This window comes from Liolophura sinensis, chromosome 6 (assembly GCF_032854445.1).
Source record: "Liolophura sinensis isolate JHLJ2023 chromosome 6, CUHK_Ljap_v2, whole genome shotgun sequence".
NCBI lineage: Eukaryota > Metazoa > Mollusca > Polyplacophora > Chitonida > Chitonidae > Liolophura > Liolophura sinensis.
Genome location: NC_088300.1, coordinates 22,468,887 through 22,495,323, shown reverse-complemented (window position 1 = coordinate 22,495,323; position 26,437 = coordinate 22,468,887). Strand labels below are relative to the sequence as shown.

At 36.7% G+C, this 26,437-nt stretch overlaps 2 protein-coding genes across 4 annotated transcripts in view; one reads left to right on the top strand and one right to left on the bottom strand.

Moving 5' to 3' along the window:
• Nucleotides 1–18,462, top strand: part of LOC135466437 (clathrin heavy chain linker domain-containing protein 1-like) — a 19,332-nt gene extending 870 nt beyond the window's left edge. The window contains exons 2-9 of the mRNA XM_064743908.1: nt 191–425; nt 2,060–2,247; nt 2,746–2,891; nt 6,226–6,567; nt 12,893–13,132; nt 15,477–15,651; nt 16,502–16,878; nt 17,420–18,462. Coding sequence (XP_064599978.1) covers nt 237–425; nt 2,060–2,247; nt 2,746–2,891; nt 6,226–6,567; nt 12,893–13,132; nt 15,477–15,651; nt 16,502–16,878; nt 17,420–17,607 — 1,845 coding nt within the window. The 5' untranslated portion in view covers nt 191–236 and the 3' untranslated portion in view covers nt 17,608–18,462. The remainder of the gene's footprint in view (nt 1–190; nt 426–2,059; nt 2,248–2,745; nt 2,892–6,225; nt 6,568–12,892; nt 13,133–15,476; nt 15,652–16,501; nt 16,879–17,419) is intronic.
• Nucleotides 1–26,437, bottom strand: part of LOC135466439 (protein PET117 homolog, mitochondrial-like) — a 27,403-nt gene extending 966 nt beyond the window's left edge. The window contains exons 1-3 of one of the 3 annotated variants that reach the window (XM_064743910.1): nt 26,277–26,437; nt 25,188–25,339; nt 21,381–21,991 (exon numbers count right to left, since the gene is read on the bottom strand). In XM_064743910.1, the coding sequence (XP_064599980.1) occupies nt 21,907–21,991; nt 25,188–25,339; nt 26,277–26,372 (333 nt within the window). In that variant the 5' untranslated portion in view covers nt 26,373–26,437 and the 3' untranslated portion in view covers nt 21,381–21,906. Of the gene's footprint in view, nt 1–21,380; nt 21,992–25,187; nt 25,340–26,276 lie in introns of those variants that run through there. The other 2 variants (XM_064743912.1, XM_064743911.1) reach the window with 2 other exon arrangements.

The window sequence follows — 26,437 nt, the reverse complement described above, 5'->3', positions numbered from 1 at the left end:
GCACCAGATATAGGGTCTTTCATGCTTCTAGGAGTGGTATGTGTTTATCAGTATTTGGGTTCATTTATGACAAAATGTGACACTTTAATTTAAAACCAGACAAGCTTGGTGATTGACGTAGTAGATTGTGTCAGCCCTCTGATCTTAAAGCTATCTGTCAGTAAATCTTACAGCATTTGTTTTCCATTTCCAGAGCCAGAGACCATTTATAAAGATCAATAAAAACAACAGGAAGGATGTCAGAGTCAGTATCCCCTCCTAGGTCTCCAAGCACTGGATTCATAAAGCTGCCTCCAATCATTAGTAATGAGCTGGATCGCAAATTTCTGACAAGTTTGTCAGAATACATTGAGAGGGAATTGAGTGAAGTTAACCACGATGACCCTGGGCAAAGATATGTGGTTCACCAAGCTGCATTTAATAAGGTAGATTTTCCTCACCTATCTAGTCAATCTGGCAGAGAAGACATCTTGATAAAATGTCATGTCTGCATGTTCCATCTGCTTTTTTATGTATTTTTGTTGCACATGTAAATGTTGCATTAATCCTAAGGTAGTTTTGTAATTTACTAAACCACGCCTAGATGTATGTCAATCTCTGTTATGTGTATGCTGCAGTTATCCTGATTAACCTAGCCTTCCACTTCTGTCCTTTTATGTTTATTTTGAGTACGGCTAGCTAAGATATAGAGGATGTTGCACAGTGAAGGTTGAATACCACAAATATTGCTCGATTGAGAGGTGGAGATGATAACCCACAAGATTGCCAATGGGTTATTATTTTCACCTTTGACGCATGCAATGTTTATGGTATTCAACCTTCACTGAGCAAAATTCTATTTATTATTTACATTTTTACAATATGTTGATTTTGAGTATTTGAATGTTTTTATGTTTGATGATTTTAGCAGTAGGCCTTCACCGACTTATATATTATATGTGTAATGTGACATCATACATGACTAAACTTGTATTCTGTCTCACTGTTAGTTGCGGGTCTTGATATACATATTAAATATAGATGACCATTCAAACAACATCAAGTGTGTCACCAAGCACACTGGCCAGTATGTTTACCTCCGTGAAGAATATCATTTCATGCTGTTTATCGCTGCAGATAAAAAGAATTTGAGTCTGTTTACTTGTTAGATTTGTTTTTATGGTTTATATAAAAGTGAGCTATCAGAATTTCCTTCATTGGTAAAAGTGTAATTTCACACAGTTTATAGATGTCACTTTTGTGGTTTTTAGATTTTTGATGTTTTACACAGAGACGCCATGACGTGGAAAAAAAATACATTTGTTTCAAGACTTTCCATTCTGAGCTCACCGATGTGACGTCACAATGCATGTATAGTAAACTTTTGCATTACTACATCACCCAGCAATAAGGCATAATGTCATACATATACAGTTTTGACATATATATGTTAACTGCAATGGCCTAAGCTTGTTGCTGATGGATCTAAAACGATGACCTCTACAGAGGGAGTGAAAAAGAATGGCAGCCTGAAATGTGCTGTTTTTGCTTCATTTTTTTCATTTTTTGGATAGAATAGACTTCAACAATTTCATCTTGGTGTTTGTTGTGTAACCTGATATCACTGAACCTTGTTCGTACCTCATTACAAATGTTAAATGCTGCACATTCTCGGGATTTGACGAGGTATGAAACAGGGTTCAGCGGTATCGGGTTACACAACAAACACCAAGACGAAGGTGTCAAACTCTTAAGTATGATGTCATCCTGTTGAGCTCATTGGAACATCATATACAACAAAATGTTTCTTTTTTCACGTCATGGCATGAAATATCAAAATGTAATAACAAATGTGACAGTCTTTAGTAAAATAACACTTCTATCAGTAAATGAAATCCAGACGTTTCACTTAAATATATAAATAATAAAGTAAAATAGCAAGCATTTGTACATATAAATGCAGGTTCTAGAGAGAAGCACTGCAAGGAGTATGTGAGCAGAAATGTTTGTGTCTCATATGATCATGAGTTCGTAGTTTGTAGTTCCCCTTACAGAGTTATGATTCTGAATTTCATTTCAGATCATAGAATATGTGACAGCCTACAAGCCTATACTGACCAAAATAAAGAAGGAGTATGAGGAGACTATTGAGGCCATCATAACAGGTCAGAGAGAAGCAGTTTTCTTGACAGGAAAGCTAAAAGCCATGTCTTCTGAACCATCTACTTTGAGAAATTACCGCAAACGAGCAGATCAGCTAGAGGATAGGTAGGTCTCATATCGCTGTACATGTAGGTGTTCCTAGCTTTTCATGGACATTAGCATCGTAGAAATCATACATACTATCATTCCCAGGTTGAGGATTTATTGTGATTCAAAATGTTGCTTTAAAATATTTGAAGCAATGATAAGTATCTAATACTGCCTGTGCTGCATTACCTTCACTAACCACTAAGCCATGGAGACCCCTTTGCAGTCTAAATCAGGCATACTATCATACCTGTTTTAAGGGTTTACTATGCAGCAAAACATAGTTTAAAATACTTGAATCAATGATAAACCTCAATTGGTCAATGTTTAAAAAAATACAGATGATTGTATCATTCTGGTTGATTATGCATTAACTGCCTTTTCTCGGAGAAACTCATTTATATGTTAAAACACAGCTGTAAATGGCAGAATTGTTTTTGGTGAGATGAAGACAATACTCTGTGAAGGATTTTTTTTTTTGGGTGGGATGGTAAATTTTTGTTTGCATGTGAACAGGATTGGAATCGTCGAGAAGGACAATGAAAAATTACAGTCTCAGCTGGATTCGATCAGAAAATCCCAAGAGGAACAACAGAAAATAGAACAGGAGGTCCTAGAGCCTCAGAAGAAAGAATTAAAGAAAGATAAGAGATTACTGCCAGGTACATGTATAATCATCATACTGTTGGACTTGGCTTTAAAATTGATGAGAGTGCCGGTATTAAGATCTGATCAATAATTACTCCCCAAGTGTGCTTTGCCGACTCAAGTCAGCAAAATCTGTTTAAAGACAATGTATTTTCAGGATCCAAGAGGGTTTTTTTTTTGGGGCTCAGCTGTCTTATAGTCTAATTTAAGAGGATTTTTCCCAAGTGGTAGTGTTTTTGTTCGCATCAAATAGCAATGCTTGCTTCTCATTCACATCTGTATTTCTGGATTGGCTCCTGGGGAAAACAGCTAAATGTATGGGTTGACTATGGAGCTATCAACTATAAGAATCTTTAACAGCTTGGCTGCTAGAGCCAGCTGTCTGTCCGCTAGCCTTTTGAATTCTGAATAGCCCCACTGTGAATAGCCAAGCTTTGAAGTTCAGTATATGATTCCGATACTGTCAGCTCGAGTTTAACATTTGATGCCAACTGGAAGTCTGTCCATGGAGCCCTTCCTGCTGCACAGGTGTAATTTACCATGCTGTTGAAACATTTTGTTTCCTCAGAAAGTTTAAATTTAGACATGGCTTTGTGTGACAATAATATTTCATATTATGAAAGAGCATATGTCAGTAATGTATTGCAACATTGCACCATTTAAAATACATTTATTTTAAAAAAAGTCTCAAAAACCAAGAAATGCAATAACTTAACACTGCTATCTAGCCGAAATATTTGATGCCTCAAGAATAACTATTTTATCTTCTGAGGAAGACGAAATTGAGTCTTGTTTAATAATGTGCCATTTTTCATCAAGAAATTGCAGAATATTATACCTTCAGATCATTGAGTGATATTTGAGTTCCGCTGTTTGCACAAAGGCCTTGTACTTTAGCTGGATTTTTTAGTTTGACATAAGTATACTTAACAGTTATGAACTGATACAGGAATAATAAGCATTTCTCTACAAAATAACCAATATATTTAAGTAGGAATGCATTGGTAGTTATATGTTGGAGTTAAATAAGCTCCATGCAAATGTAGTATAAAGTAATAGCCCTAGCAGCACTCTCCTATCCTAACTCACACAGTTCCTGTCGTTCTTGAGATTTCTGCAAAACTGGTGTACCTCTTCTAAGATGTTTGCATAAGTAAATTTAGCTACACTCTTGTCAATTTATTTGTTTGATCAGTGTTATTGCTTCATCAGTAATATTCCTCTTGTCAGTTTATTTGTTTGATCAGTGTTATTGCTTCATCAGTAATATTCCTCTTGTCAATTTATTTGTTTGATCAGTGTTATTGCTTCATCAGTAATATTCCTCTTGTCAATTTATTTGTTTGATCAGTGTTATTGCTTCATCAGTAATATTCCTCTTGTCAGTTTATTTGTTTGATCAGTGTTATTGCTTCATCAGTAATATTCCTCTTGTCAGTTTATTTGTTTGATCAGTGTTATTGCTTCATCAGTAATATTCCTCTTGTCAGTTTATTTGTTTGATCAGTGTTATTGCTTCATCAGTAATATTCCTCTTGTCAGTTTATTTGTTTGATCAGTGTTATTGCTTCAACAGTAATATTCCTCTTGTCAGTTTACTGCGGGCTTAATTGTTTGGCATGTAGCTGTTAAGCATACATGATCAATACAGTCTGTAAAAGTGTTGCTTGACTGATTAGTTGATTGGTGTATTGATTGATGAGGCGTTTTGAGGACAGGCCCAGGAATACTCTGATTGAAAACAGCTTAACCAAATATGCTCACATAAACTGTAATTCAGGAAGACAAACAGGTACATACATGGTTAAACATAGTCAAATGGCATGCTGTGATAAGTCACAGGCTGGTGCCCATCAAGACATGGCAAGCACATCCAGATATGGCAGAATTATACAGAGAAGTACACACATGTACAAGTACATTTACTGATTTTTCGAAATGATGGCTCTGTGGTTTGGTCTCATTGTGCTGAGGCTTTATAAAGACATTATGTACAGTAAATTAAACTGCCTATATACTGTACAGTGACAGAGTTGAATTTCCTATTGTGGATGTAGTCATGCATTTTTTACTGTGGATTGTAGTGTCTAAAATGACCAGAAGTGCACTTCAGTTCTCAAGCTTAAATTGACAGGCATGGATCTGAGTTCACTGCCAACTGGAATCTCCAATTTTTGAATGATAACATTTCTTGAATAACATAATATTGTATCGGTAAATGTCAATTTTGTAATGATTGACTTTAATGACAGACTTTAGTGATTGAATTATTTGCCTTTCCTTTAAGATGGTAAACATTAATGAATTTGTTGCCAATTTCAGCATTTCTAATTTCTTGGCCATTCTCTTCTTGGATTTTTGTCTTCTGACTTCTTCTAAGCAAGTTATTGTGAATAATATTTAAACAAAATGTGCTCATTACCCTCAGGGTTTTAAGAGGGAAATCTGCAATTTGTACTTCAATCAGCCAATGTCTCAGTATTTGTTCTGTGTGTATGAATACACTAGGATGTACAAAAATTCATGTTATTCATGTCCTCTGTATTGATCACAATGTTGGCAGGCTGAGCTGATGCAGTAGAGTTACATGCTGAATTTGTGTGTAAACTTCTCATTAAGCTAATGAGATGGTGTGATAAATTTATTAAATATGCTGTCTGACATGTTGTAATAGAAGACAGCATACTCAGGCTTCTTTTCATAAGCGACAACATTTGGATCATATTACCATAATGACAAGTCCTCTGATTTCCAAATAGCATAATTTTACCTTAGTCTAAACCTCATTAAGGATGTGTGGCTTTGTGTCAATTAATTCTGTTCCTTTTGTTGTACTGTCTAGCCTACCTATTGGTCATTCATATGCTAATTTGGTGCACGTTAAGCTGTTGCTTTGAGAAAGGTTTACCATTATAATTATTTATTGATAGATGTTTGTCACTTGATGTAGGCTTCAAATTAGATTTAATAGATATACATGTATATATATATATATATATATATATATATATATATATATATATATATATATATATATTGCTGTAATAAATCACCCTTTGGTTGTGGGCCAGTTTTTCTTCAGCCTTTTAATAAATAAAAGAATGGCTTTTTATGATAAATATTTTGATATTGAATTTGAAACCATTTCAAATGGATTGTTGATGCCAAGGCTTAAGGAGAAGTATATAAATGCTGCTCCACATAAAATAATGCTCAACATTAATGGGTTGAATGTACATGTAGAACTTCCACTTCCACAGCCTACATACATGCAAGACTAGCTGCTAAACATTTTTTTTTCTGTACATTTTCCGTATTAAATATCCCTTATCTTTTTTGTGTGTGTAGGTTTAACTCTTGAACAGTCGACCAACCTAAGTCTGCTTCATCACAAACTGGACAAATTAGACCGACAGTTCAAAGAACTGAGCATCAGCTTTAAAACTCGATACGTCCCAAAGTCAAGGAAAGAGGAGCTGAAAGACGTTCTCAATGATAAGGTGAATCAGAGAGACCAGCTGTTAACACTAAGTAAGCACAATCGGGCTCGGCAGGAGCGGCTGGAGATCGCTGTGGTAGCGGCTCAGGAGTACAACAGATACAAACCTCCTCACCAGACAGTCGGTGATGCCGTATCGCTGGCACTGGCTCGCGTCGCAGGAGAGAAGGCAGCCGCCTTATTAGAAAAAGGTCAGTGTACTATACTTCAGGCTGTCACAGACCTGTCTTACATGTAATTAATCTGTCATTAGATTGATAAGTCATTGATATTAGATATTGATTGCATGTGTCTGTGTGAATACAGAAAATAGGTTCTGGCAGCTATATATTGCTTACAGAAGATTTTACATCAAGCAATGGTTGTAAATATGTAGATGTACATATGGAAGGTGAGATTTGGTAGTTACTATCAATGTGGAATATGTCGTATTAAGCCGCTAAGGTATTCACTATCACACAAGATAGTCATATCATATAATCTTGCTCTGTACGTCTAGATATACATGTTTGCAAGTCTATATGCATGTACATGCACACACAGGACAGTATATTATTGTTTACTTTCACAGGACTTAGTATACAAACTCAAACCACATGCATGATTATACATTCTGTATCATAAGTATTATTCCTATAAATATATGTACCACTAATTGGCCTGGAACTTAAGCCAACACATACTGTAATTCTTCAACCTTTTCACATGTTTGCATGTGTTCATTCAAGCATTATTCTGTGTGTACTAATAAAATTATACTTTTGTGAAGCCTTGAAATTGGCCAATCCGACTAATGTAGTTTTGTTTCCAAAATCAAATTAAAAACATGTATAAATTGCACTAAAAGTTACTCTTTCACATGCAAATTTATTGAAGACTAGAGTATGTAGTTTATATTGCACATTATTGCATAGTACATGTATATGTATTTGTACACAGTAGGATATACTGTAATGTAAAATATTATTGTATGATAAAATACAGTGATGTAATAGTAATATATTTGTATATTTAGCATTTGTAACTATTATTGAAGTAGTTCACAATGATTTTAGTTCATACATGGTGACATCACATTCACTTCAAAAATGAGGCGACCATCAAAGAATATGTTGATCTAACATTGAGGCTCTCAACTCTCCATTTGTAACTTGGATCAATTTCATAAATCTTCTTAGACCTAGGGCACTCCAGTTTTATCCACACAAAAAAGTAACCACCATCAAAAATGTAAAAAAAACAAACAACAATAAAATACATGTAAATGAAGAGTTAAATCATCTGCCGCGGACCCATTTTCTCTTAATATTAGCTCGTCAGAAAGAATATTTTATAGTTTATTAATTTTGAGGTTAGATAATTTGTTTTCAGAAATTAATATTTATGGGAAGTTCTGTGAAACAAGCCATATGGGCCTTGGCCCCATTATAATTCCATGCAGACCTTATACATCCATACACCCATTATGCTTCCATTTACACATTATGCTCCCATACATGCAATATGCTTTCTTAGTAGCAATATGCTTTCTTAGTAGCAATATGCTTCCATACACACGTGATGCTTCCATGTACACATTGTGCTTCCATGTACGCATTATGCTTCCATACACACATGTTTCCATACACACATTATGCTTCCATACACACATTAAGCTTTGAAGCACACATGCTTCCATACACACATGGTGCTTCCATGCACACATGCTTCCGTACACACATTATGCTTCTATGCACACCATGTGATACCAAGGTGAACTGCAGTTATTACTATGAGTAGCTTTCATATAGTTTACAGCTAATCTGCATTGTGGCTAGTGTATCGTGTACTGTGATGTACTTAGGTTCAAAGTCTGAATTGGTCAAAGTTTAGTCCAACTTTAATACACAGAAGTTTAACCATGGAAAGCAGTTGAGTAATGTTTATTAATGTATCTATCAATTGTATATATGTAGCATTCATGCCTCAATCCTGGGAAGAGCATACGATGCTCTTCCCAGCTCATTTGTAGCTGGAGGGTGACCTTACCACATGTAGCAAAGGTATTAATAATGCATACATTTATGTATATATACATGTATACGTTTGTTTAACTCCGACACTTCACCATGCCAGAAATCTCATCCTACACCACACATGGCAAAATGTGAACATGTCCATATACATACATACACATGGACTTGTACATGTATATGCAGGGCATGAGCAAAAGGCTACCCCAGAAAAGTAGCCAGCTACTGTAATCTAGCAGAGAATGACATGTAGTAAAATAGGAGCTTTGGCCACAGTAGATGACTACTGGCTCAAAATTTTACTGATGTCACAGGCTGCAGGTAGCTGGTAACTGCCCTCTGATAGAGCCCTGCCCCCGAAATCATGAAGCAATCTCTAATAACTTGAGTCAAAATTTCAAATTACTTTAAAATTGTTATTTCTTATTAAAGTAACAAGGTCGAACTATGGCTTAACAACATACATTCTGGTTAAGTTATTGTAGAACAAATTTCAGCTAAAATAACAGAAAAGAAAACACCATTTTTGACTTAATTCTAAGATCGCTGGGTGATTCCAGAGCCTTTTATGTATATTTGTACATATATGGCATCTAAAGAGCTCAGATAAGATGGTATATTTACATGTACTGTAATTCTTCAGCCTTTTCGCATGTTTAGAGGGTGTTTATTCAAACATATTTTGACGGCACTGTTCGGTGTAGACTGATAAAATTATACTTTTTGTGAAGCCCTGAAACTGCTGAACCCAACCAGTGTAGAGTTTTTTCCAAAATCAAAGTATAAATGTCTATAAATTGCACTGAAAATTGTTCTTTCATAGTGAAATTGTTGAGGAATTAGGGTACCTGAGCTGCCAGAGACATGCAATAGGTTCAGTAGGCATATGAAAACAAGCACAAATGGGATACTTTGGTCCTGGCACATAAGAGGCTAACAATTCAACACATTATAATACAATGCAAAGTAAAGCACAGCTTTTGAAGCAGGGTGGATGGCTGGGAAACCGACAAGAGACAATCATGGGCAAAATTGTTAAGTGTCCTGGTTAAGAGCCAAACCTATTGCATTTAGATTCAACAGTTAACATATTGTCAGGACACGCCCCTCTAGCATGCACACACTTGTGACAGTGCCCCACCTCCGTGAATACCAACTTTGATTGCTTTTGACGGACAGTTTCATTGTGAGTTATAAAAATTGCTGATGATTTACCCACAATTAGCACAGTGATTTGTTGCCTGGATTTGACAATAAATTTCCATTTTGTGGCAGGTAGACCATCATTAAATTTAATAAACATTACTAATGAGCAAAAAACATGACATTTTCTTTTCTTTTAACAGTCTTTTATGTTGATAAGTAGCATTAAAAGACATTTTGACATGACTGCCAGCAACTTCACACTTATGGTGTATAATCCGGAAAAGCCCCCAGACCATTTGTAGATGGCTTGGGTTCAGAAATTGTCATCGAGAAGCCATTCTCCATAATCTCTTACATACATCAGGGCATGTTGAACAGTTCCCATGTGTACAAATGTTCTTCAGTAATCCTTATTTTTCTTTTTTATTATTATTATTAGTAATAATATATTCTTTTTGCTCTGAGCACTATCAAGGACTGTACACCTTCCTTAACACATATATGATGGGCATAAAAAAATGGGCCGTGCTTTGATGCTGAATTGCTCCATTACCCGTGGTTCAAACCCTTTCAAACTTTAGACATTCAAATGGCATGATTTTGTTAATATACTGACCAATTTTCAATGTCATAGCAAGAGTAGTCTGTACACAGGGTCATAATGAAAACATAGCCTCAAAAACGCACAATCCGGTGACCCACATTGCATCACCTGTAAGATGTAATGAGTGGAGCGTGCGCTGCACCTGTGTGACATGCATCAAGGACTGCTGGAAAAAAATTACTCTTAAGGAGATTCGGGACTCAATCAGTTCATGGAAGAAACGTTTGCGCGCCATCTACAGAGAAGATGGAGGACCAGTTGATCACCTTTTCAAGTAAAACAAGGTAGAACATCATTTTGAAATGTCCGGCACATGGGTTTTTGACTCTATTTTGATTTTGGTCCCATGAACAGAAATCTTAAAGGATGAAATTGAAATGTGGTCTGTATATTTAGGACATAATGCCTTTTAAATGTGTAAATTTTTTGAAGCTGATGTAAGAGGTTTTCGGAGATATTGGGTGTCAAAGTATGGCCCATTTTTTTATGCCCACCTGATATAATACTGACATGTAAGATTGTCAAGATTGTCATGACCTGGGTTTAGGAAGTGTGATATTGTTATTTATTCATTTTTTAGCTAGCCTTACAAAGTAAGGAAAGGTGTTGTGAGAAGGGGATAAGATGCTGTCGGTGGGGATGTTGATGTTCAGTTTTGTTAATGTTTTTGGCCAATTACAGGGTTGCAGTGGCCACCCATAGTACACAGATATAGCCAATCATGGGTAGAGATTTACATATCAAAGACTTTTACCTCATAGTTCAACATTTTGCTCAGCTGTTCACAGGGTTGCAGTTGCCTCCCATGCTACATGGGTTGCCAAATGCAATTTGCGATTTACATAGCAAAGATCTGTATGGTAAAGTTGTGCACTAACTGCCACAGTGTCTTTTACCACCACAATGACATAACATATGAAGTCACTGCTCTGCAATTCTTACGCGTACAGTAAACAATGATAGTTTTCACAGTATAATAATTTTGGTCTTTCTTGTTGATTTCATGGCAAGATCTTAGCACTATGTAATTCAAGAATAATATCTGTGTATGACAGTGTCAATCAGTCCACTTTTTTTTTTCGTTTAGATGTCAATATTTGAGTGCATCATGTGACTTGAACATTATGCAGTTTTACAAACTGCTCAGACGAGCTATTCTCTGAATGCCTTGTTGTTTTCTGTTTTCTCTTCAATTTTTTCTAACACCTGTCAGATTGTACATAAAGTCATCTGACAATATTTTTATGCTGGTAATGGTAAAAAATCTGTATATTAATTTCCTTTTAATAGTAAATTATCTACTTATTGTGGTAACGCTGTGTGAGGAACACAAATATTTCTATGCACACCTTATTCTAAGACCACTTCCCAAGGGGCACTTACATATACATTCTTGTATAAATAATTGTTCATCTTTATCTTGTTGTTGTTCGTAGATCAATGTCTTTTATGTCTTTTTATGAGCATCTAAAATCACATAATAAAGCTGGAAATGCTTCATTCTGCACAGTGAAATCTGATGCAACTGTCTTAGCGCTTTTTAAATGATAGAAGCCAGAAAGAATCAATGCTACAGGAAAAGTAGAAGATGTTATCAGGTCATGTTGTATAACGCTAACCATATCCAGCTTGTTCCAAGCTTATACAACGGAGGCATATGTAGGGCAGTCGTAAGAACATCACTGCCGGATATCAATACAAAGATAAACGGAATAATAGATTTTCAGGAGTAAATATTGACTATCTGGAGTTTAGTGTTACAATGGGCTGCTGTAGTCACAGTCGGAGTTATACAGGCTGGGCTGGAAACATCAATACTCTCTAATAGGCTGCTGGCAAGATGTGATGGTGGAGTGATCAGGTCTGACCCAGGCACCTCCAGCCGGCCTTACATTGATACGGCTACACTGCCCAATTTGTGTATGTTTGTCTTGATGTTCTACGCGGCTCTGGAGATAGACAAATGAAGATGAGGTACCTGATACCTAACTACTGTCATTTCACAGCTGTAAACTGCTGTGACTGTTCATTTCCTGTGCTTCGGTTTGTAGTCTACAGGAAGCAAGAAGTGTAAGTAATTTAGAAGCTACACATGTGCATAGCCTGGCTCTATCCAATCTTAAGTCTAAATCAAGGCAACCAACCTCAACTAAGTGCAGCTGTCTAAATTGAAAGGGCCTCTGTATTTCTGGACCAAGTGCACTATGGCAATTACTTACTTTTTTTTTTTTTTTTTTTTTTTTTTACATACCAATGGAATTAGGTTATTTTGTGTTGGCCTGTTGCCTGTAACTGGATACTGGATAGGATTGTGGGTTCAAATCTGCCTGCTGCCATTTTTTTTTATCACCCTAGAGAGTTCTTTGTATTGTAAGTTTTGTTATATAGTTCATGTCTGTAGGATTTTTCTTTTTTACAAGGTGGTGTTTTGGTACTTTGTGGTGGAGATGTATGGGTATCTCCAGCTGTTTCACATCAGTGTAGTACAATCTTGGGGGATGTTTATATCTTTGGTTTAATTTAAATTTTAGCACCATTTGGGTGTAAAAATGTTTTTTTTTTTTTTTTTTGGGGGGGGGGGGGGTGAAACTTTTTATGGCAAATAAAGCATTTGAAGAAATGTATACATTAGGGAAATGTAAGTATTGATCAGCTGGTTTTTCAGTGAGTCGGCATAGTATAGAATTATATGTATGTTCTTATGGACCATCCTGTTTGTCTGTAATTGATACATGTGTATTACTGTATTTACAGCTGAGCAGCTGACCCAGGGGGGAGAGAGTACTGGAGAGGGTAGAGAGGGGTCACCCACTAACACATCCACCTTTGACGAAGATGACCCCAGCAGAGAGAAAGAGGCGGAGATGATGCTGGATTACATTGAGAAATTTAATGAACTTTTTGAGGACGGGAAATACGAGGAAGCAGCTGTACACGCAGCAAATAGTCCTAAAGGCATACTGCGCACTCCAGCCACCCTACTAAAATTCAAAGGTGAGAGAAAGATGGATATTTTTGTGGCATTTTCTGTGATATTGAAAAGTCAAGCCTGGACATTAAAAGTAAATGATTAGCCCTAATAATCACCTTTACAGATGCATATATTTTTTTTTTTCCTTCTTGCTGATTCCCCAGTTTTATGGGTTCACTGAATTATTAATTCATGTTCTAGTGTAGAAAAATTTCTTGAAGGTTTGGCTAAGGTTTGACACCAAGAGGATTGACAGGTACCTATCAAAATACAGAGGTCGTTATCACTTTTTCCATTGGTCCGTCATACATACTTGCTTATACATGTTTCCTGAAATTACTCAGAGGAAAATCACGAAAGCAGAGATTACATGAAATATGTAAATATTATATGTACGTCGTCAAGTCATATTCAAAAACTAGCCTGATCTCCCGCATACATCCTTATTAGATAGTATCTTTTTGGTTGTTGGTTTCTATCCAATGTTTCTATCCAGGTTTTAAGGAATGTCCAATTCTAAAAATTACATTTTGTAAGACTTTGTACAGTCTCCTTTTGTGTAACCTCAGATTAGGGTTGAAAAACCAAATGGAGCTGTGCATAAGATTTGCATATTCATTGGTTTCCTTGCTCATTGGATTTGGCTGAGGTTTTCTCTGATTTGGTCCTACAGGTACGTGTTGTGTCTTGAAAACCGATTTGAGGAGAATCATAAAATTCACAGGACACATTCTGTATGCGAGACCTTAGGTCAAATTTGAAAAACAGCCCAATCCGTGGAGTTTTGCATTTTTTTTTTTTTTTTTGAGTATATGATTTATTTATTGATTTGACCGATAACCCTTGTGTCTGGCACATATCTTTCGGTCTGTCACACATTTTAAACTTAAGATGCTGTGTGGTATTCAACAACTGGGTTGGAGGAGTGTTGATACTCACAATCTTTGATTGTGCCTTCCCTTTTGTTTTTTCACACATAAAATCGGAATACGATTGTATTATTTATGTAAAGGTGAAATGTCAGGATTTCCTTCACTGATCAAAGTGACTGTCTAGACTTAGAAGATGTCACTTTTGTTGTTATCTTTATGACGCTCCAATCCGAGTTTAGCAGAATGGCGTCATAATAAAACTTCAACTTCAACATTTTTTATGTCATGCAGCAAGACACAATGTTATACAAGACATCATGTGCTATGTCACGCTATGTACACATATCTGTGAAGGTCTACAGCCAAAAACATTGCTAAAACTTGTTCAAATACACAAAATCATGATATTGTCAAAATATAAATAATAAATAGAATATTGCACAGCGAAGATTGAATATCGTAAACATTTTTTCTTGTGAAAGGTGGCTTTGCATCTCGTGGGTTATCATTTTCACCACTCAGTTGAAAAATATTTATGATATTCAACCTTCTAAGTGCAATATCCTCTGTGTAGTAGTGAAATGTTCTGGAATATGGGTTAACTCAACGTGAACTACATGTATGTATATAGCATGTAAGTAAATCAAGATAATAATGCAGTACAAGAGTTTACAACATCATGCCATGATTTCGTCACTTTACAACACTGGAGGTTTTTATAATCAGAGCACTTCAAGAAAGATGAGTATATACATAAATACTATGCAGTTATCCATGACTTTTATTTCCTGATCTTTCAGGCAATTCAATTAATTACATGTAAATTATTTATTGAATAAATTATGTGTATGATGAAAAATAAATACTTGACCTTTGTGTGGTTGTTTTAAATTACATAGTTAAAAACCAAAACAAGTAGGAGGACCAAATGATTTCACAATTGGGCTATGGGCAGGGAACTTGAAATGACTGTCAACACCAATCATTAAATGGCCATAATTCTTATTTAAATCTTTTTGCACTGTATGTAAGGAATATAACAAAAAATCTCTGTTCAACAAACTACATTATTGAATTTATACTGGTTTAACTACAAGTAGCTGTTATTGAAAATTTGGTTGTTGTCCATGGATTCTCCCACTAACTCCACTGTGTCTTATTTCAAGTGTGAAATGTACAGCATCAAGTACCAGTTGATTATAAATGGGGAGGTGGCATATTTTTTAATCCCACGAGGTAATGCAAGCCTGAAGCAGGGCCTTGAGCCATTGTTATGTCAAAAATAGATTGTAGCACAACATCTACACTGTTATAGTGGATCTGTTTCTATTGTAATGTCATACTGTCTTTAGTATGACATCATTATGATGAGCTGGCAAAGGCAACATTTGACGTCAATAAGATGATGTCAAGATCCTGATACCGGGCATATGATACGTCCCCACTACAAAAAAATAAAAGATTTGGAATTACCAAAATATTTGTTGTATTTCAGAGGCTAGAGGTCGGTTTGGAAGCAGAAGTCCCCTCTTATCATTTTGTGATTCGCTAATGTCCTCTGTGCCAGCGATTGGTGTGAAACCAAACGAGAGTTTGTCCACTGAGTGTGTACGCTGTGCTCTGGAAGAGAGCCGGCTTGATCTGCTCTCTCATTGGATCGCTCAGGACAGGTCAGTGAATGCACATCATTTATTGCTAATCTTCTTTTGACGTTTTGATGTCCACTGAATTTATCCTACCCCTGACTATAATTTATTGCCAACAGTTCAAGTAGCAGTAAATGGATTTCTCTGTGATCGATGAAAGTGTGTTTACTTTGGCTTCGTCATTAAGTGATTTTACACATTACTGCTGATTTATTGTTATCTGGTGTATTTAGACTCAATTTGTGCATTACATCCAGTCTAGTGCCTACACTGTACCCAGCAAATTTAAGTACATCAATAGCTTCACTAGGACGCCGCCCTAAGTAACTTATGTTAGACTCAATGAAAGTTCAGTGTTTTTCAGATATTTTTCTACGGGTTCGACAGTGTTAGAGAAGGACATCTTAGGTCCAAAAATATACATTTCTTATCATTTTTTTAAGTGTACATGAAAAACATGTATCTTCTTTATCTAGTTTTAAAATTCATAATTGATGTGGTGATAAGTTTTTTCTTTCATTTCCTTTAAATATTAACACACACATGTATGTTTTTGTTTTTTGGGGGGGTTTTTTGGCCCATTCTGTGTAAAATATATTTGTGCTCCTGCAAAACTTAGCTGTTCTTAGCTTCAAAATTACATCATTCAGTGTGAGGATCAATATAATCAAGGATATCGCTATTGGAATCTCTCCTGCCTGCTCACTTTGTTAGTAGTTGATGTGAAATAGTACTTATGGCCTTTATCAATCAATATTTTATCTTTCCCCGGATGACCAGTGATCAAATGAGGTCATCTATCCATTGTCTGGCAATGTCACACAGCCTTTCTCTAGCCTGCTACAACCAATCAATTCTCCATTGTCATCCACAGATTAACGGTTTCCATGGAAATGGCAAATATGATTCAGAATTACTGTAAGTGTAGAACAGTGTGCAGATGTTCCTGTCAGGCTCTGGCACAGAATATCTACACTTCATTAGGGGAGCACATGGACGTGGTAATCTGCATGCTGAAGCAGTCCCGCGTGCAAGCGGCACTGGAGTACGCCAGCAAACAGGCATGTTTCACACCCATGGATTACATGAGACTACTGCAGGCGTGCCCCTCACAGCAGCTGGCTCAGACTCTAGTTGCTCCAGGGAGGCAACTCCTGCCACTGGGCACTGTCATCAGGGTGCTACTGGACACTAGCTACGAGGAAACCAAAGGCCTGCAACTCTTGATGGATTTACACACAAACTCTGCAGGTGAGCTATTCAACACTTAATTTGACAAGCTGTCTTGAGTTTAATGATGAAATCATAGTATTTTGGTGAGTCACTAGCAGCCAATTTACATACGGTACTACTCGTTTAAATGAATGAGCTTCTTGCATGACAGCTATGTTAATAAGTACCACAGTAAAAACAGGTCCTACTGGTAAACAACTAAGTAGAAGTAGTCATGGTGTATTATAATGTTAGGGGGATTTCTTGATTGAAATATTCGGCTTTCTCCACATGCATATACTTTTGTGAGTCCAACCATCTAAAACATCTCCAAAATTCAGACCTCCAGGCATATTTGGCCCCTTAGCCCTTGCCTAATTAACCCTAGGCTGGGATATTTGTTCTGTTAGCCACCACATTCTCTGAAAGCTGACTAAGGGCCTGCTACATAAATAATACATCTAAATAAAGAACTAAGAAACATGCTTCATAATTCTTCAGCTGATTTACCTGTATGTATCCTATAGTAAAATTCAGTTGTATGTTCAATCTTCAGTAGATAAATGGTTGTATTTTGTAGATGGCAGTTCAAAGAGCCTGGTGGATGCTGTGATGGCTGACAATCAAACCACTAAAGCGGATTGGATGGTAATTGTAAAACTCTTACAAGTGAATGGGTACCAAGAAACTGCTTTACAGCTGCTGGCTGCAGTTACCGTGCAAGATGTTGTGCAGAAATCATTGACAGTCATACAGAATACAGACTGAAAAAGTTGAGAGATTTCCCAGCTACTTATGTGTTGACCTTTTTTACATTCTCAGGAACAGAGGTCTAAACTGTTACCTGTATCTTGGAGTCTTGACATTACTAGGAGTGTGAATTAAATCAGTTGGATAACCGAAGTCAGTGTGTCTTTTTGTCACTTGAGAGTCAGTGAAACTGAAGATATATGAGTACGTTTACAATTTGACAGGGCCACTCTGCAACAATTCTCTCTTGAAAATGACATTTTGACAGACACATCTCACTTTTTGTTTTCTGATGGCTCTTGATTTTATGATAAGCTAAAATATAATGCTTACATGTATATGGCTTTGGACCAACCATGTAGAATGAGAACCAGCTGAGTCTATTTTGTTGATATGTATAGAATAAAACCGAACTTAGTCCAGTTTCAAAATACAGGGATTGTCTTGGTGTTGCAATTGAATGTGTGCTATATCTCACATGTTTAGGAGCGAGCCATGACAGAATGGTTAAGGTGGTTCCACCTACCTCAGAATCACTAGGACACGAGACGTTTGTGCAGGGGATTTGTAGATTCCCCCACTCTCTGTCTTTGTGAAGTCTGTGGAACCCTTTTTGTAATCTTAATGTTTGTTGAAGATCACTTAGTCTTCTACCAATGATGAAATGATACAGATGAAATGATACAGATGAATAAATGATACACTGTGCTTGGTATAAGGTCGAGTGATGCCTTCAGTCTAAATCTGGCAATTATTTATTCCTGGGTTTTTATGTTTGTTTTGTTTGAATAAGTTTCCAAGGTATTTGTATTATGCCAAGTCGGAGTGTTTCAGCGTAAAGCGAGGCCACTGCCAGAGTGGCTAGTGTGCTATCGCAGCAAATGTTGATACTGGGAATAACCTGTGACCAGGAGACACTGTTGTGAAATGACTGTATTACAAAGACTGCCATAAGTGACATTAAACCTTAAGTAAGAAAAGAAACAAAGATGTTATGCTTGCCACTGTAGACATTTCTAATTTTTCTGAAATCAGTCATGGGAATAGTTGGCCTTTCAACATACTTACTTTCATCATTTTCATTATGGTCTCTGCTCTTCTGGGTTTTTTTTCTTTTCTTTTTTATTTTTGATTTATATCTCACCAAAACACCATGCCAAAGACACAGTAAACCCAGTGCTTTGTCCAAAGCACCAAACCAAGCAGGTACCAAGATTTTCACCCAGGAAAGTGGGTGACTTTCTGACTGCTGGCAGCAGACAAGGCATGATTAGTCTATTGTAATGCACAGGTATATTAGCTATAAGCGCCAAACTGATCAGGCATTACACAAAGCAGACAGGTCCACAAAATAACTTGTACATGAACTTATTCATGAATATTGCAGATCGAGTCCCTCAGGAAGTTAGATTGGTCTACCATCTAATGGTAGATGTTCACAACACACACAACATCATTTCCCCATTAGGGTCACTCAAGACACATGGTCATGGCTGGTGATTTATTATTAGAGATCTACGATAAATTAGAATACATAATGATTTTCACAATACAGATGTGTGCTCCCTTAGATGTGCACTAAAGATAAAACAAACAACACAGTTGTGTCTGTGAATAAAGTGTCCCATGATATACTGATGGATTGAAAGAACCATACTCCTCTACATAACTTACAAGATGGCAAAATTCCCTGTATGCATAAACCAGGGCTTTCTCTTAACAATGCTGTCCGAGCACATAAAATGAGGTTTCCTACACACCAGTCTGTACCAGCTGTGTTCATCTCACACCCGATATTTACTGGTACCAGTGTATCTATCCACAGCTGTATGATATTGTTGCACTGGGTTGGAGTTGAAGACAGAAGGCAAAATGGTCCATGGATTGGCAACATAATGGTAAATTGTAAATGAATGGCAGTCAGCCAGGTACATGTACATACATTACATTACACATAAGTAAATCAGTTCAACTTGAATTTGAATTCTAAACCAATTAGCCTAATGCCTTTAGCCAGGGTAAGAAGTACAGGTTAATAATATATGTTCACACAGGCATACAGTGGTGGTGAAAATAACTAAACAGTCATTTTACCCAATGTTTTGTTGGGCAAAATTTTCACTGGGCAAAAGAACTGCTGAGTAATTTTCATGACCATTACTTCCCTCTTAGCATAGATACAACATGTACTTCTTTCTCCATGTATGAAGGCATTAAGCTGTAAATGATGCAACGTCAGTTTCTCTTAAAATACAGATTTGATCGTCTAGGACTGCATGTATACACTATTCAATATTGATTTCTTTGACTGAGGTACTCAAAAAACAGCCGTCTTACACAACATAATATCCTAATATTTATGGCTGGAGGAAACCAAGCAAAGCCAATGAAGAGCCAGCTTGGGCTGGATTTGAACACAAACATTCCAGTGAATAGCCTCGGCTTCCCTTGTAGACAGCGCGACCAGCCAGGGCACGTGATTAATGATTAGCTACATTATTATTCCGTCCAGATAGGGAGAGCAAGATGGCACCTTGATGGGGAATATTCTGAACTCTGCCCCAGACCAGAATGTATCATTTATGAAGAAAAGTTTGAGCATGTCATTTTCACAACTTGTACACTCATATTTCATGGTTCAGGACAAAGACCCCAATTTTTTTTCCATAAACTGCTATCTTTCTCGCCTGTGTGAAATGCTATGGCTTATATCTCATCAAAACAATAGCAAAGCCATATGCATTAAAATGATGGCCATCAATGGCCGTTTTTAGATCAAGAATGATCAACGTGAGACTGATGGCCTACACCAATCTGATCATATGGAGGAATATTGTTCCCTTGCCAGAAGGGGTATTTTTTTTCATGCACAGTGGAAACTGAGGGTCCACGCTGAACTGGCCTTTGCTGTCTTGCAATACATGAGTAATAACGCTCCAAAACGTAACACACGTCAAAGTAAAGGAAAGGACCAACAATATACTTCATAAGCCTGAATTGCTTTAGGTGATTTGATTACTTAATGTGGTTTTAAACCTAATAAGTTCATCAAATATATATACAGGCCTCTACTTAGTAAAATATGATGATCCCATTTGACATGTTTCACCCATAAAATTAATGGCTGTCATATCAGTGGAATAATCTTTTCATTAGGCATTAATCAAACAAATGTTGATGTTGATATCTGGTGGAGGTATTCCTGAGTACAGCATAAAACACCAATCAAATAAAATGTCTGGTAATAATGGACAATAGTTAATGATATCCATGTATCACACAGGTTCCTCGAGCATTTGCCCCACAAAGTGTTGAAAAGTTGATTATGTACATGTATGATAGAAGTTTGGCAATGCCTGATACACAATATGATGGATCCGTACAAGACTAAACGAATAAACACTAAACACTTATCACATCACATCACATCCAGCCATCACAGGAATTGAAGCTGTGCAGACAAAATCATGTAACACGCACTAGGTCACACTGGTAACAGCAGAATGCCAGAATTCTTCGGTGAGAACTCAAACATGTGTACAAGTTACATGTACATACTAACGAGAAGCCCAGGTGACATCCGTACATAAATAAAATGATAACTTTAAAATCCAGATGGCTTGATGCTGCAGTAGTGCAACCATGATTACAAGTCTCATTTGTCTCTGCCTTCCTTTAGTGTCATGAAGATGAAAAGCAAAAACTCAAAAAAATCAAAAGATAGTTGATTTATATAAAAGATAATGCATTATCACAACAAACAGTTTTTAATATTTTATTCACATTTTTCCTTTTCATAGACAAAGTGTCCAAAATGCAGCTGGAAGCGCCATAGGATAAATGTACAGTGCTTGTTTTAACGCTTTACCTTTTGTAGTATCCTGTACCTATGAATCTTGTTTTACAATAAATTTGCACTATCTGTACTGTTGATAAAAAAGTCCCAGCAGTGGTACATATGGACTTTTGAAGGATGATCAAAATTAACATGATAATGTCTTCATACATGGATTGGACTGTATAATGACATGATATCAGCAGAAAGGAAGCATTTAAATCAGGCATAATCACTTAGACAACAAGAACATTATCAGAAGTGTTATATAAATCCAGCTGGACAAAATTACATGTAAAATGCAGTTTTAGATGTAGATCAGTGTAAGTAAAATCTATGTACACATATTTGGATACCAGCTCTATTACTAGTCTCAACTCTGCTGTCAACCTTTTCCTGCATCATCAAATGTCACCTGGATTCTAATCTGCAAAAGCATGAAAACAGTACAATGTAGATAAAGTGGTGGACAATTGTTTCTGTCAGATATTATTATTGTCAAGATCAGATTTCTTTCTCACTTTAGGTGACACCAAATTCATTTTGTGTTTTCCGGGTGAGCCCACACTGAAAAATCAAAAAAAATAAATAAATGTAAAACTGAAAATCCACCTTTCATTTTGTCCTATCTTGAAGATTTTTTAAAATTTCCTGTGTTCTTTAAGGTATTCTGATTATGTAAATATGTCTTCACTTGGGAAAAAGTGCAGGGATAGCCCATATTTTCCACAAAATAGATGATTTTCAAATTTTACTTTTGCTTTTATACCCTTCACTGACATTGAATAATCATAATATTTATTCTGCCCCTTAAGTAACAATTTAAATTGGTGTTGCCCTACTTTTACTTACCACTTTTAGTATTTTGAGGTACACATCAGCCCAATAGCAGGGTTAAGAATACATGTGAATTCCCCTTTATTTGAACATTATTTTTAACTTCACCTCATCAGGTACTGAAAACAATTTGAGGATTCTATACACCGGATACAACAGCTTATAGAATGTCCAATAGAATCTATTTTAAGCAGTAGAAACATATTATATTCTTTCGACCATATGCTAATTTCAGATGATCCCAGAAAATAGAATATGGCTCAAACTGCATCACTTTGATGTGTACAGATCTCTACCAGTTACAAGAGCCATCATAACAGGCTGACTCTCCCTGGGGCTACACTTAAAAGATCGACTGCATAATGGCATCATCACACGCATGCACAATGCATTAGGGTCAGATTTAGAAGATGGCAGAAGGTGTGATATTACACAAACCACCCACTGAATATATAAATGCGCTATACATGTATATGGGAGCATGATAACTGAGGCATGTCCACAATTCTAAGAAAGCTTAGCACACATTGTTAACAAAAGTCATTTTCCCATATACCGGCCACCTCTTTCTATGCAAAATTCAGTTTTTCTTTCCACTCAAATTGAGTTTTTCTTTCCACTCAAAATGAGTTTTTTTTTTTTTTCGACCAACCGTTTGACATGCTAAATTGAATATTTGTGTACGTTACTATGAGAAAAATAAGAGACCCACAAATAGTTACCTCATGGAGTATTAACTATAATGACCTTTAAATAGAGAGGCTACACATACAGAGAGATAAAATACACTGCTATTTTGTGTATCAAGAGTTATCACTCGTTCCACTACGAATACAGCTGAATCTCAACGGCCTAAATGGCTGAAGTCCTGTCTAGGATATTTCTCCATGTCCAGTCTTTGAGTAAAAAACACCCTTTTTTATAGCAAATCGATGTCGCCAGTATCTGTTCATATCTGAGAAAGAAAGTTTTAATTTCGCTGCTGTAAGCCATTTATCAAACTTTAGACTCCCGAAAATGAAACCTGGAGGCAAACTGCATGCTTGCCTTGAAAGTAGCTGAAGATATTAGTGCCACGTAACGTCAAGGGGAGAAACCAGTCAGACAACCTGCATTCACATGCAGTCACTCTGATAGCAGTCACATATTCACATGCAGTCACATGTCAAAGCTGGCATCGGTTAACCATCTTTCAAGTGTAATTCAGCCGTTTAAAGTTTTAAATCAGGCAAACCAATTGAATAGATGAACTACCTATAGCATGTTTTTGTTTATGACAATTTTTACTTTTAAACACGATATTCCCAAGGAAATTGACAGAGTGATTTGACATCCATTCCGTTGATCTGTATTCATTATTCACCGCCTGAACAGGGGGGCTCTGTTGTGAACAAGCGACGCACGACTGGGTGCACTTTGAGTACATTTTACCCCAGGTGTAAAGAGCTACTTTAGTCTCGATAACGCGCATGCCCGAAGACGTGCCACAAGGCAGACAGGCTAATCCCCTATTAAAGCAAAGCCCAAGTCCTGCTGTGTCGGTATTGAACATTGAACACTCTGAAGAGCTTGAGTTGTTCCTCCTTCTATATATACCTCCATGTTTAAATCTAATCAACACAGAGGGTCTTGGAAGATTTCCATAAAATGGAGATAACTCGTAACGTGAACAAATTGCTTCGCGGTACTTTGGATTTATTCAAATTGAGTTTATGTGAAATTTTGAATATTTTTTTCAAAACAACAACCTTAAATTGAATAAATATAACCAGTTATTGAGTTTTTTATTCAATCGACGGACTGAACGTCGGCTCGTCCAGACGACTTCTATGAGCCCCTGGGTTAAGATGTATAAACCAGACAGCAATATCACGAAGTGGAAACTGAACATGTACATATCAGCATTGACGGAGCAGTATACAACTCAATATTCACTATCTACACTATCCATTCTATATTTAAATGCCAACTACCCTGGCTTGATGTGGTGCTAGCAACTGCTTATTCTCCCCAGTTCTCTGTCATACCAACAAAGTTTCGTAAAAATCCAATCATAACTGAAGTAGAAGATGCACTGACAAGGACGTGCTAGCTACAAGTCATGATTCTATGTTTAAAGGGCAATAACTCAGGAAATAATTGATGTGGCGCAACGCAAACAGCACCTGCATACTCTTACATGGTCTCTGTAATGCGCACAAAATTTCATGAAAATCCAATGGTTTTCGAGGATTCGAATCCAAATGACAGTAGAACACATCTTTTTTCTTCTGTGACATTGCAGTGTGTGTTTACTTCGTATATGTTTTATAACCACAGGTACACTGATTATTGTGACGTAATACAGGAAAGAGTTCACAGCTTTGTACCATCTTAAAATAGGCCAGAAATAAATAAGTTCCCTATTTTAACTGTAGAATGAGAAGCATTGATAAGAAGCAATCACTACGTGTCATGTTTAAAGGGCAATAACTCTGGAAATAAATGACACAGCGCAACCCAAATACCACATGAACATCCTCACATGGTCTGCATTATGCCCACACAGTTTCATGAAATTCCAATCATAACTATAGGACAGGAAACATCGACAAGAAGTCAATATCTACAAGTCCTGATACTATGTTTAAAGGGCAATAACTGTGAAAATAACTGATGCAGCGAAATCCAAATACCTCACAAACATCCTAATATCAGCTATGTCAAATCTACAAAGTTTCATGAAAATCCAATAAAAACTGTAGAAGATGCATTCACAAGGTAATGATTACACACAGACTGATAGATGGGTATGTGGATAAACAGGCATATGGATAGACAGGCATATAGAAAGACAGACAACCCGATCGCAATGCCCCTGCATTATATGTTGGGTGAAAAATACTAAAAATATGTACTTGTCTTCTAGTTGAACATATTTCCTTACTGGTTTGCCTTTTTCATCTTTTCCTCCATATCAGCATCTCTCTGGGCTTTTAACACTTTAGTTAATTCAATCTGGTCCTGCAGCATTTTCAAGTTCTGAATTTTACTCTTCTGTTGCCTTTCCAAGTCTCTTACAACTCCTTCATGTAATTTCTGGGAACACAACAAAAGGAATTTAATATGATCATAATACTACTACCCGTATACATTCATCATGATCATAATAATACTACCCGTACTACATTCTCCTGATGATGGGAAAATAAAATGGTAAAATACTGTCTCAGTGAAATCTTCATTTTTCAGAGTTACACTCCTTGTGTGTTACATAAAACTTATCAGTAGTGATACAGGAATTGAAAATACTTCCATGCTTGAAGTTAGCCAAGTAACCAAGTAACTAGCACACCATACTTTACAACATGTGATTTACCAAAGTTTACTCCCAGTTTGAGCTCAACATGTAAATCATTCCATCATAAATAATATCATAAGTCATATGCCATACAGGTCACGGTATCTGATCTCCAATGAACTTCAGTAATATTACTCAATACTTCCAACAAGCACTGTCATAAGCTTATTATCACTGAGGACTCAAAAATAATAGAGACGAATCTCTGGTCCAAGGCTGGGATTGAACCAACATCTTTGATTGGTTTATTTATTTATTTTCTTATTTGATTGGAGTTTTACAACATACTCAACCATATTTCATTTATACGACTTCGCCCAGCATTATGGTGGGAGAAAACCGGGCCAAGCCATCCCCGCGACCATCCACAGGTTGCTAACAGACCGGAGCTTCCCATGTACAACCGGAGAGAAAGCTATGCAGCTTGAGCTGGACTTAACCTCAGCGCAATCGCATCCTGATTAGGGGCTCCTGGATCATTGCGCTGCGCTGGCACAATAACCGCGCTAGCTGCAATAGAAGGTCCTTCCTTTGTTTTTCGATTCTGACGTTTACCTGCTTGACAGACGAATGTCAGATACAAAGAATAAAGCATGGACGTTCAACTTTTAGACCTGTTGAAAACTGAGCCCTAAATGATGCTGGAAGCAAATGTCTATTTTCAAAGGCTCTCACCTCCCGATCCACCCTTTGCTTGTAATGAACATAAGTAATTATTGAAATAGAAAATGCCACCGAGGCACCTAAAGCAAGTTTAGATGCTGTAGACATCTCCAACTTTACATATTTTCGATTTCTTTGACCGCTTCCGCTGCAGACCGGAAAATGTCGTCTGC